Below are 13,904 nucleotides of genomic sequence, written 5' to 3' on the forward strand. Positions count from 1 at the left end.
GTTTACATGATTGATTTTAATAGGTGACATACCTAGTTTACATGACTGATTTTAATAGGTGCCATACCTAGTTTACATGATTGATTTTAATTGGTGCCATACCTAGTTTCCATGATTGACTTTATTGGGTACCTTGCTCATTTTACATGGTTGACTTTAGTGGATGCTATACCTAATTTACATCATAGACTTTAATGGGTGCCATACCTATTTTATATGATTGACTTTAGTGGGTGCCATGCCTAGTTTACATGAATGACTTTATTGGGCACCATGTCTAATTTACATGACCGACTTTAGTGGATGCCATGCCAATTTTATATGAAGATATAAGTGTTCTTTGCGATTCTGCATGAAATGAGTATAGACTGCATTTGTCGAGATTTTCGCATTGTAATGAAACATTTTGCCTTTAGAAGTTTCCGACTTAGCTGTTTATTTTTCTCTACATATATCAGTGCATCAAAAGTCCATTCATTCATCCGTCCATAAATAGTAGCATTCATGCATGCTTGCGTAAAGCGGGTCACACTTTATACAGATAATAATGAAGTAATAATGGAGATGTTTAAAAATAATAATAATTGCTATTGGCAGATAAATGTAAAATACTTTGCTCATAATACCAACATTTAATAACAGTCTGGAGGAATATGCAATTATGCAATACTGACTTCTTCAGCTTACAATATTTTGATGCTAATTGTTTATCACATTTTGTAAATGTAATTGAATTGAACTGCTTCATGTTGAAGAATTCGAAGCTGCTCTGAATTAATGTTTTAATTGAAAAATCGAGCACATTCAAAGTATTGAAAGCAGTGTGGCATATAAAGTTTATTAACGATGGGGTTCAAGGTCATCACCATCAATTTTGTCATAGGCATAGCTCCCAATCGTTGATCATGCAACAAAAAGGCATGGATACTGGAGACTCCGAGTTGTGTGGATCATCAGAAAAAAATTGATTTTCATACAGTAAGATACTGTGAATGACTAAACAGTGGTAAGCCCTCCAAGAACGACAGGAAGAAATAGTGTCATCAGTAACATATCGAAACGTATACTACTGAATTAATTAGCGTTGATGAATGTGGTGTTAATATTGCTTTTCTTTTAGTGTATTTTTATTTTTTTAGGAACCATGGTTGATGTCCAAGCACAGACATGTACCCAGGAATATCTACAGACGGTGAACCAGTGCTTTGGGATATTCAGCCAAGCTATTTCAAATATGTCGAATGTTACCGCCTCTTCTGGGTACAACACAACAATTACGTCGCAGTTGGTACTTGTGAAAATCTTCTGTGAAAGGTAATAAAATCCGTACAGCATAGTCAAGAGGTAAGGATATTTCCTCCCGGAGAAAAGATGAATTCTCTACTCACTAGTTAGTATAACTGTCTTTAAAATCGGTGTCTCTCTGATTTAAAAGAACCGTGACGACTTGCAGATACGTTTTAAAGTCTTGAAAGAGTTCTAGGTGGGGATTTGAAGTTGTTTATTTTATAAGATAAATGCGGTACAGGTGACGTACGGCTCTAGTTCTGCCGCTTGCCATATGGAGTATGAACTCCGCTTAAAGGTGGAGTGTGAAGAGACGAGGTAAATTACTAACAGCCGAGCATTAGATTGGTTAGTTTGCCGTTGGAATGTTTTTATTATGAGACAGTCGATTAACGGCCGTTAAGATTTGAAGCAAGAGGTCAATTTACTCATGAAGTCAATTTGCTGACAAATGTCCAGGAATTTGTACGGTGCCTAACATTGTCTTTCACAATTTTTTCTTTTCTTTTGCTGTTGATGCCTTCATGTATTCAACGACAATCCAAAGATGAAGATGCTAGTTGAATTGAAAATTGGAAAATATCATTTAAATGGAACTCTCTCTCTCTCTGTCTGTCTTTTCTCCCATTGGGAGATTTTCAGACTGTTTTCCTGAATCTTCTTACAGGAGAAGCCAGACCCTAGTGTCAAGAGACACCTCAAACTTTCTTTCTCAATTAGTGATTTTAAAACACATCCACGCCTCCCCATATATATATATATATATATATATATATATATATATATATATATATATATATATATATATATATATGGATATCACTTTCCCTTATATATATATATATATATATATATATATATATATATATATATATATATATATATATATATATGGATATCACTTTCCCTTCTGTCTGGTGTATATTTATAATTCTCTATTATTAATTCTATATACCTTGATTTTTTCATAGGAATCCGGAATGACTGTGTAGATACATGAGAATTAATTACTAGGTCGTCATAAGTGCATATAACGCCGATTTAGTAACCTCGTTTATGAGAATGAAGATTTAAGACCGCAGTCCCCGCCTAGAGTCAAAGCAAAGTCTTCTATCCCCATGACATCGGCCTCGCTTCGCAGACTCATAATCGAACGAGGATTGAATCACGCATACAAACTCGGGATCGCTCCATTTTGAGAGCGAGAATATGTTAACATGTGTGGGCTACACTTACACATACAAACGTGTGCGAAGATCAAACGTTTGGAAAGGTCATCGGTTGGGAATCGCATTGCTATGAGCTAGCATGTATGAGACGAGCTAAATTATCGACACTTAGCTAAGTGTGATCGATATAAAGAGGCATTTCTTTACTCGACGTTTACTAACTTGACTAGTTACCTGTTTTGGGTCGGTTACGCCATGGTTTAGCATTTGAGGGCGGAGATTTCGGTGGGTTTTCTTCTCAACCAGAACTGTCTGTAACTCATCCATGCTAATGGTGTATCTTCAAAAGCCGTCGAATATAGCATACTACTTGTATTGAGTCTGCTTTTTGCCGCTGCGAGAAGTTCTGAATAGACATGCGCCTGCGAATGCAGCCTGAATTAAATTATGTCTCCAGAATCACCCACGACACGGGTTAATATCGATATAGCCCAGTGTGCAAATCCGGCTGGTGTACCGATGATGGTTGTTGTAGTCACAATTCATGCAAAACCAAGGGCGGCTGCGGTGATTCCAGAAATAGCATCTGCAGTTAGATACATTCGTTTCTATTTCAAGTGTAAAGTGGATTTCCTAACGATTTTATTTCGCAGCCGTTGTTTCGCTTCCGTTATTTCTGGCTTATGTTACGATTAGGCCCATTACAGTTCTTCTATTAAATTGTCATTGTGGAAATGTATTGATGGATATGCTGGTCATACTGTTACAATTTCCATGCTATCATAGAAAATATATGCCGAGGAAAAAATTAAGTCTCTGGTGGCTGCTTTTTACTGAGGCGTGACAGCACGTTCATATAAAACCATACTGATCACGTCTTTGATTTATACCTCTTATGATCATTGTCGTCCAAGAAATCTACTCTGACAAATGCGCTCTTGTTTAATAACAGTCGAGATTTTTCTCAATTTACTTGAGAATGTCTGTTTAACATGATCGCCGGGGAATGTATGCATGCCACAACGTGTTTCACTTCATCTTAATATAAACAATCTTTGGCTGCGTTCACGCTGGAGGGTGATGTATCTTTTGGCCGGGAGCTTTCGCATACTTATGCTATGACTCGAAGATGGCCTCAAGTTACAAGGCGTATATCAGACAGGTGATTCCAGTGATCAATTTATATCTTGCCCTAGCTTATATTATATCTGAGCGTATAAGAGGGCCTGATAGCACCACTCTGAAGTAGATTTACGTCAACAAGTGGAAAATAATTAATATTGACGTTAGCTTCCGTTGTTTTCTGATTCAACATCCCGTCGCTACATTCCGCAATAACATCACCACCTTCAGAATCCATCAAGTATATGTAATAATCAGTCTTAAACACAAACATGTATCCTCTCGGATAAACTTTGATTACTTGGAACTAAACTTCGTCTCCTACGAATAATGACGTTGATACTGTATATTTGAAACACTATGCAACATTTCCTTCTTTTTAAAACGTATTACTAGTATTGTTAAACCAAGATGCAGCTGATCATTTATTAATGTTGTTGTTTTACCACAAACACATTAAGCTCCGGTCAAAATAAACAAATATGATCCGGACTCGCCAACCTCTAATATGTGATGTTTAGGTCTTCGAACGACATTTTACGGAGCATGGAAAATAAAGGCAAAATTTGATATTTAATCCTTATGTTCACCAGTTTATTTTGTTTAATATTTCGCTATCTAGGATCCATGGAGTTACAGCAGGAAGTCGTGGAGTTATATGGGCGACCTAAATATCTATCGAATGTTTTGTCCCATCCTCGAAAACATCGATATAACTTTTCTATAGAATCAAAAATGTACTAGCGTCTTTGATTCCCTGGCTCTTTCTTTTTATTTAAGCCAGGGTTTGGTGTCCACTTCAGACGTCGGACGTTTTTCAGTTTGATCTCACAAATGTCAACAACTATCCGGCTCTTAAGCTCTATCAAATAGGTTTGGTTTGCAAATCTGTCTAAATCCTTGATACGGCGTCGGATTGCCGTGCTTGCCTTTACGTACACCTCAACAAACATTCTATATATGTTTCAAGTGTAGCTTCTAAGTGATAATATAAAACCAACTATTGCTTGAGGTGTTCTGCTTTCAATTGTCCACTTATTTGGGGGCTGTCCAATATCGATACCTTCATTAGGCGCTGTAAGCCAGTATGAATCAAAATACAGAAGGTGTTGAAGCGTAATTGTGTCTGCAATCCAACGGGTTATAGGTTTTGTTGTTCAATCCATGTTAATGATTCCTGTTTCACACATACGTAGAATCATCGACGAAAGTTCATTCCGCATACAGACTTCTCAGAAATTCTTGACTGGCTTTGTCATCGTGAGTAAATTAAAATTGCTTAATGCACGCGCCTTTGTGAATTTCAACAGCGATACATTAACATAATATATTTTTTAGTCGTCCCGGACGGTCCAATGCGTTTGCCTGAGAGTAGTGTGCAAGTCTTTTGAGGTTGGCGAAGACCTTTTCATTTTTTGTAATAATCTACTAGACGTTATGTGGCCTTCAACCCCCTTTCTTAAAGCGATCCCATATGTGATTCCGACTGCCCCATATGCAACCGCTTTAACAGCCGTGGCAGCTGCAGCCATATCTAACGGTGGAATCGTTTTGGAATGTGGAAATATTCCACAAGTACTATCTTTAATGTCACTGATGTGTTCTTTGATTTGACCACTTTAAGCTGATTGATTTGTGTTGGGTTAGACACGTGGTGATATTTCCAGTTAACGTTGCCTGCAAAAACGCCTCAATATGAACCCATACTCGTTTCTTATTGCACTTTTTTTCAGAAGCTGCCCTTGCCGATGTCTTTTAAAGATTATTCGATTTCCTTTCCGTCTATGAGATTGTGTGCGTTGCTGAACAATGCCATACTACCGTTATTAACACTTACAACTTTATTATTGGTAACCGGGGTAATTAGCATATATCACTTGTTTGTTTTTCCATCAATTTACAAGAATGTCTCAAACGGGAGAAAATACAGAGACGTGTCATACACTTGAAACATTGTTTCTTGTGTTGATGGTAAGTCTTAGATACAAATACTGAAAAAAAACAGACGCTTAGATCTATCAACACAAGGACGTCCATAACTAAAATGGTATTGGATGCTTCGCTGAATTTGTAATTGTCGAAACGTTCTACAGTATCAATTTTGCTTGATAACTTTTGCGGCCTCTTCACAACCGTAATCCGCTTCCTATTGCCGAATTTTCAGTCATTGCATTGGTGGTTGCTTGAGCCAACTGGACCAAGTATTGTTGGGCAGCTTCATAGATCCCTTTTACACAACAATCCTAGGAACTACTTTGACTTTATTGATGTTGCCGGAATCAACAATGATTCAGTACAACGTATCCCAGATGAACCCCCTGATGGCTGCGACAGCAACTGTCAATCAATTAATATAATCCACAGTGAGATCGTAGAATAAAGATACCGAAAGGCGCATGCATAGCCGGTGTGTTTAAGCACTTGGAATGCTACCACATTTGACTAGGAGCTAGTTTCTTGCAACAGCAGCAGTTTCATATCAAGATTCATCCACGGGTGACGATGGTTGAAATTGTACGTGCGATCGCTAATGAATACAATGCTCGTCGTATCGTAGCCTCGATCGCCGCTACAGATGCATTGTATATTCGCCATTTGATTCCTTGACCCATTTGTAAGCTGCACAAGCATGTTGGTAATATGAACTAGCATGCAATCACACCACACGCTTATACACCAGGCAACGAAGATATGTAGCTTTAATCGGACATGCAATTTGAATTAGGCATCTTACCCGCGGCAAATGCTGTAAGAGAACACACAGACCTGTCTCAAAAATACAAAGATCACCTGGCGAACTGACTTGAGTAACATTTAGTTTTCTATTAAGGTTACTGACATCATTAAGTTTGAACGATTCACCACTGATATCATTATTTATATATTTAGTTGGAACAAAGGCGCTCACTGTTACGGATCACTGCCGTCTCACCTCTGTCTGCGTGAGTTCGAGTCTCAGCCTCGGCTAACGTTGGCACGTGAGAAAGCCTGCCAGTAGCTTCTCGTGGGTCGGTGGTTCTTCCCGGGGTTTCCAGGGTTCTTCCTCCACCAAATATACTGGCCGCCATGTATAGCCTATCTTGCGCTGAAAAATGGCGTTAAACCCTTCAACAACAAGCATTCACCCAACCGATTCGAGTATTCACCGTGCGAAGCGTGTGGTTCGACATTGATCTGTTATTGTTGGGCAACATTGACGGCTGTATCTTTATGTGTAGATCTTTCTCGAACAGTGTACCGGCACATCACGCACAAGCTGATAAGGTTCCATGTCAACGCTGCAAGCGTGTTATTTAGTACCCAACAGCTACTTGACGGTCATGTATTTTCCGATAGTGGAATCAATGATAAATCATAGCACAGAATTAAGCCAGAGCCTGACAAGAATGTTTTTTTAAGAGATGAAGGTCCCTTGTGTTTTTACGCGGATTTTGAATGTTTGAATACCCCCGATGACGCCAACATAGAGTTTAAATCAAATACGGTGCAAGTGACGGAGCAAGTCACACGCGGTGGTTTCGCTACACTGTTTTCGGATGAGGTATAACTACTAAGCCTACAATGTTGTCTCCATATAAATCTCATCGAGCTTTACAGATAACACGACATTAACTCGTATTCTCTCTAAAAAGAAACTAAGGGTGTTATTTTACGTTTTTTGTGATGGAACCATGCTGTGGTGATTGCGGCAGTCTTCGGGAACAAATTTTGCCGCAGATACTTTTCTTAAAAAACACAAATTGATTCGTTTGTCAGAAAAAGAGAAGCGAATTCAAAAGGAGAAGCATATTTATCCGTATTATTTATATGTTGATGCGTATTAACAACAACTTTGATATAAATTAACACCGTTAAATTTCGTTATTGACCATCAGAGCATCGATAGTTCTAAATTATGTAATTGCCGAAAAGTTGATGCAATATTGGTTTATTTCATTTGTTTCCATGTTTGCGATAAATGCAGATTTTCTGTTGCAGGGAATTGGCTGTCTTTTACATACAAGGTCGAATCTAGCTCCGTTGCAGCATTTTGTATGATCATTTTCACACGCATTATCATCATACCATTCGTTGTCGTCGTTGATATTATTATTATTATTAATATTATTATTATTATTATTTTTCAGATCAGATTATAAGCAGGCTCTAATCTGTGTTCTCAATGGAATAAAGGTGTGCGCAAACGCATTTAGTATTCCTCAAGGGACTCTATCTATATTGAACAACTATGACGAACGTCTCTTAAACGAAATGTGTGGATACCTACCTGGTAAATTATATATTTTAACCAACTTTTATTTGATTGTCTGAAACTTTATTTTTGTTTCATCATTTCTAATTATTATTTTTTGATAATTAATAGGAATATCTCCCTCCCTCCATCTCCTTCCCTCTCCATCTCTCAAAGGCATTTACTGATTACAGTAGTACCCATAGGCTTTCTACAGTTTTTTCGTACAACAATGTTTCCTTGAATTGATCAAAATCTTTTTTTTTTCATAGAAGAAAGATCTTCATTCAATAAAATCAGTAAAACGTCTAAATTGTGTAAATTTCACATAAATTCTTTTATGGCAGTTCTATTTATAACATTTGTTAAAATTCCTTAAAATATTCTATCAAGTACATGGTATCGCCATGGTAGTTAAAGCAAAGTATTTTAATACGTTTTAAATATCCGCTTTGCTTCCATATGGTCTACATGTTTCTGAAAGTGTACTCGCACTTAATACTGGCACAATAACTTGTTTTTTGTTATAATTCAAAAGAACTAGTATGACCTTTCTAACAACTTTTCAACTTCATGTATTCTTTTTTCTAGACAATGAATGCGTCTCAATTTTAAATACGAGTCAAACTTTAAACACATGAGCACGTGTAACAGGTGGAAGTAAGCCCGAGTGGGAAAATGTCCATCGCCTATTACGCATGTATACGAAAAGCAGAATCACTAGATTAATTTTATTGTCAATCCTAAAACTCGTGAATATTAATGATATATATATATATATATATATATATATATATATATATATATATATACCAGTATCAAGGTCTAATCTATGAGCAATTACATTACTTTTAACAGAGTACCTTACGTTGTGTGCAAGAATACTAGTTTTATCGATAACTGTCAGCGCTATATTGATTATTATAAAACGAGATCATTTCTATAATATCCATACATTTATGCTTATACTTCCTGAACATTGTATATGTCTTTGACAAATAACAGTGTTTGACTTCATCATTTTCTCACTGGAATACACGCGCCGCCCTGAATACGTGATATACTGGTAGCAATGTAATAATCTTTATAATTTGTATTTATAATTTTTATACAGTACGGTCGAAAATTGCTGTTAAAGATTGGTTGGTATTTTTAAAACATTTATGTCGTTGTTAAATGAACCAGGCAGATTGTAGCAAATATGAATGTGCATATTTATGCAATGAAAACGTTCAGTTATATAATTCTTATGCCATGAGTAAAGAAATAATTATCATTCAAATTTCAAACACAAAAGCGCAGACAATATATTACAGTCTTTAATATGCGGAAAAGAACTGTGCGTTTTCCGTGGCGTATTATAGGCAAGCAATAGATAAGCGTAATCCAATATCAAATTAGTTATCTTTCAGATCCTGACACTTACATATTATGGCTGTTTTGCCTTTTTTAATTTTGTTTATTCATGTCTAGAGAATGTCATTCATACATTGCTTATATTGATTATTTTATGCACGTTAATTTTGTTTATTTAAATACGATACTTTTCAACGTTTACTTCTACAACATTTCTAATGGGATGACGTAAAAAATGTCAACCACTTCCGCGTTTAAAAAAGGAGCGAAAACAACTACAGCTATCTGTTGTCATCTAGCTTCACCAGGACGAGAATGTTACATGATGGTCTTTTTATCTTTATTTTGTTTAAGCATATATCATAATAATTATATATTTTAAATGGCACTGAAAACAAAACAACAAAAGAAACACCAGTTTTAATGTTAAAGTAACGGGGATAAAGAAAGTACGACCCTTACACGCATGCGCGAAAGTCAGCTGTATGTGGAGATTGGGTGCCTCGCGAAAAGAATCAACAAAATGGGGCATTTCCATTTTGAAGGTTTCTCATAGCTGTACCATACATCGTATCCACAAGGAACGATATAGCTGTACCATACATCGTATCTGTACCATACATCGTATCTGTACCATACATCGTATCTGTACCATACATCGTATCCACAAGGAACGATATAGCTGTACCATACATCGTATCCACAAGGAACGATATAGCTGTACCATACATCGTATCCACAAGGAACGATATAGCTGTACCATACATCGTATCTGTACCATACATCGTATCCACAAGGAACGATATAATAAATGGGCCTATTTATCAAACTAATGACAGAAAGTTAAATAAAAGGTGCCTTTTACAAAATTTTAATGAAAAGTCGGATAGAAATAATTAAGAAGAAAAAATGAATATATTCAAAATTGGCGTCAAAATTGGCATCAATTCGTTTGCATATTTTACTGACACAATATAGTACATGATTAAAACGTAGTTTGAGGCTCTTATTCTCTCCCATTAAATCTTCTATCGGATTAGAAGCAAACGACTGGACTAATAGTAATCAGCCGTTTGTTATGGAGGATAATGATCGTTTGCTGTCGTAAATATAATTTGTCTTATTTCCACAAACGAGTATTTGATAAAACTCCTTTTGACAGGAAATCCATTCCCATATTGTTCAAAACTCGTAAACCCTCAATAGCTAAATAGCTATTCGCATATACCTGGATTTTAACTTTTGATTTCTTTTTTGTTTACTGTTCTTAGTCTTGGAGCAGAACCTACCATGCCTGAATGGTTTGGTCACGTCTACCACATTGTTTGCATGTATTATGCCTGCCTCTGCCAGTCCTCAGGTCATCAAAGGGACACCTTGCAGGTGTGTACAACGATTGCACATACATAACATAAGACAGACAAATAGACGAACAAGATGGCATACAATTGTAGTACAAATTGAGAAAATAATTCATCAATTTAAACATAACAAAAAGAATATATAAGATAGATCTGTCTCTTGAATGATACATGTCATGATATTCATAGAAATTAGATGGAACCGTAAATTTCATTTATAGTAAAGTATATACGTAGCGAGTCTACACTGTTTATTTCTGAACCAGAATTATAACAACACTCAGGCTGTCGACGTCAGATACACACACGACAAAGTTTGATTTTAATCATGCTTCATGGATTCAAATTTCTTTTTTTTCAAGACAAAATAATATCTATCCAGTTTGATTTGCCAAAGTATAAATAAATCATTTTTAATCCTACATCAATTTAATGAAATATGTTTTGTCTGAATTTCTACATCTGTACCATAGTTTTTACATTATTCCAATCAAATACCAATACTAAATGAATTATAAAGCATGGAAAAATGATACCTGAAATGAACGCACTGTTGATGGAAGGAACCACTTTTGCGGCTCAATTCGGCAATGTACTTGAAGGTCGAAATCTCAAAAACGTTGCATTCTCTTTTTCATACAAAGCAGTAACCAATAGCGACACAAATTGTAGAAAAAATATGGTTCTTTCTTTGCTTTAATTCTGGATAAACTAATGATCAACATTGCCTTGTAAACCGTTTAGGATTTAAAGACAAAAATGCCAATCATATGCTGATTGTCTGAGTCCTGTGAGACAAAGGTATCTTTTCATCCAGGTGTGACGGTTAATATTAAAAGTTTTCTTTTAGATTCGGTCGATACATCTCGTAGCATTTATATCAACCTCCACTTTAGAATTACTTCAGTGGAGTAATACTCAGAAAAAAACAAATCACCAAAAACAATGCAAGTGAACTCGCTCGCGCAATTAAAGTACGTTATGCACAATGTAATCGTGTCAAAAGAATGCTTGTCAAAAACATTCTAATAAGATGATGAACTGATTCTACACAAGCTTAGTAAATTGAAGTTGTCTAGTGAGTGCATACTTGAAAGACACAATATGTGACTGTTTCGGCCAAGGAATGTTATCTCAGTTGAGTCGCCATGAAGATCACTATGATTTTATGTGCTTGTGATGTGGTTTGGAATACAAGTTGCATACAACCGCTCAAGTGGCTTAGTGGTTAGAACGTCCGCCTCGAATGTGGGAGGTCGCGGTTACGAACCCCGTCCGTGTCGTAACAAAGATATACAAATGGTACTAACAGCTGCCTCCATAGGCGCTTAGCATTAAGAGGTTAGTGTTAGGATTTTTCGGACTGGTGTCAGGATATTGTGACTACCAAATGTTGTTAACGCTACATTAAAATCCGAACACGCACACACACACACACACACACACACACACACGGTGGATACATGTCTAATGTGCATTGAAGGCTACATTACTATTTCTGACGTACTTTGCTGATCATGTGAGAAAAGCCCTTGATTGCTTGACATTTTGGGTTACAGTTTGCATCAGATAGGTATAAGAAAATATATGTAATATACGGACCCCGGGATTAATAGTATTCTTGGTATCTTAAGTGTAGTACGAATCCGTTTTCTAAATTGTTTTCTTATTTGAGCCATTTCCAGCGGAAGAATCACTTCTCCTGTGGTGAGTTTAATATTAAAATTATGCTCAATCGAAACACCTCGTGGAATCTATATCCAAATCCACATCGTAAATACTTCAGTGGAGAAATACAGAGCGAAAGAATGAAATCGTCAGCAGGTGCATTATAGACCTATTAATACCATCTATTGACAACAGTGACATCTGATACTCAATTTCGATCGCGTTTTTTATACTGTTTTGAGCATATTTAAATGCTTAATTATTCCGGTGACTTGTTCCAAAACATTGGATGGAAACTATTCTAGTGTTGTATTACAGAAAATTTACTAAACAGTATTTCTCTGAACCTATGCACATAAATTCAGTGAATTTTGGTCAGAAAAGAGCGACAGTCTGTTTGCGATCTAGTATAATCCATTTAAAACGATTAAATTAAGAGTCTCTTTTAAATAATGGTAACTGTACGCCATTATGAGTGTATGGAATATTTTGATTAACTGGCGCACGGCTAATAAAGACACTTAGGTTAAAACACCCACAGTGTTTCATATAGTGCAAATACATTAATATCCAAACGAGTCCCAGAAAAAATAGAAAGTTGATGGTTTCGTTTGATTTTAAGGACAATGACATTTTTGAAACGTAATAAAGGTGAAGGTGTTGTGTGGATTTAATGTTTAATTACATTTTTGCAAGTTGGGTTTTCGCTGGTAATAACATTGTATCGAGACTTCTTACAGATCGGGCAACACGGCTATTTTTAGTCATTGTTAATTACTTTCTAGTTCATTTTGTTATTCAACATAGGGTAATAAAATATATGCGAACTGAAATGACAACATGAAGAAAGTTATTCTGATGTGTTTCACGGCGTTCTTGCCCGACCGGTAATATCCACCGGTTGTACTTTTTTGAATTAATACCTGTCCATTAGTCTTCATCAACTACCTCCTGCATATAGTTAATTTAATACCTGAACGGTAGCCTTCATCAACTACCTCCTGTATTTAGTCAATGTAATACTGCTAAATCTGGTCAAACCGAAACAAAAAGTTGCCAAAAATAACAACGAATATCGCCTAAAAGGCCGAACGGATATACTAGCAAATTAACAGTATGCTTAGGAAATTGGAAATTGGAAATGTGAAAAAAATGACAACTCAAAATATTTTATGCTCGCTTCAGTTAATTATAAGTACCAACTCTGTCCTGGGCATTCTACAAAGTGTATACTACGGGTTTAAATGTGCTGTTCTTTCTCATCACGAATATTTATATACATCTGAATTATATGTCTGACGATATAAAATGAACATCCAACAACATTACCATGTGATTTTCTGCCGGTGAATTGATCTAGTCGCTATGGTCAGCCCTACAATCCGTGCAAGTCATGATAGGTCAGCTTCGAGAGGCATTATGGTATACTGTTAAATATACTGAATTACAGCATGAAAATTCATCTAACGCGATTGCTTGTGAATTGCTGAAATATAGGTCAACTGTATTAACAAAACCTTATTATAATTTCATCCTCACCCACTAATTAGATCGTGCACGTGACGATCCAAAAGAAGCGACGGTGCTGATGTGTTGCTTTTATGCATGTAACTTTGGTTACGGTTAAATTTAAAAATTAAAACTTTCTCCATGCTCATTTCTAATAAAACTTAACTTAAATCAAATTATATGGTGGCCGTTCTCTTAAAT

General features: G+C 36.2%; 1 protein-coding gene across 1 annotated transcript in view; it reads left to right on the top strand.

Annotated features, from left to right (window-relative positions):
* The first annotated feature begins 1,104 nt into the window (after positions 1-1,104).
* LOC149798498 (uncharacterized) overlaps positions 1,105-13,904 on the top strand; it is a 39,320-nt gene continuing 26,520 nt past the window's right edge. The window contains exons 1-3 of the mRNA XM_089957297.1: positions 1,105-1,314; positions 7,706-7,848; positions 10,437-10,548. Of these exons, the coding sequence (XP_089813423.1) occupies positions 1,145-1,314; positions 7,706-7,848; positions 10,437-10,548 (425 nt within the window). The 5' untranslated portion in view covers positions 1,105-1,144. The remainder of the gene's footprint in view (positions 1,315-7,705; positions 7,849-10,436; positions 10,549-13,904) is intronic.

This window comes from Sinohyriopsis cumingii, chromosome 5, assembly GCF_028554795.1.
Source record: "Sinohyriopsis cumingii isolate HCF-2022 chromosome 5, ASM2855479v2, whole genome shotgun sequence".
Classification (NCBI taxonomy): Eukaryota; Metazoa; Mollusca; class Bivalvia; order Unionida; family Unionidae; genus Sinohyriopsis; species Sinohyriopsis cumingii.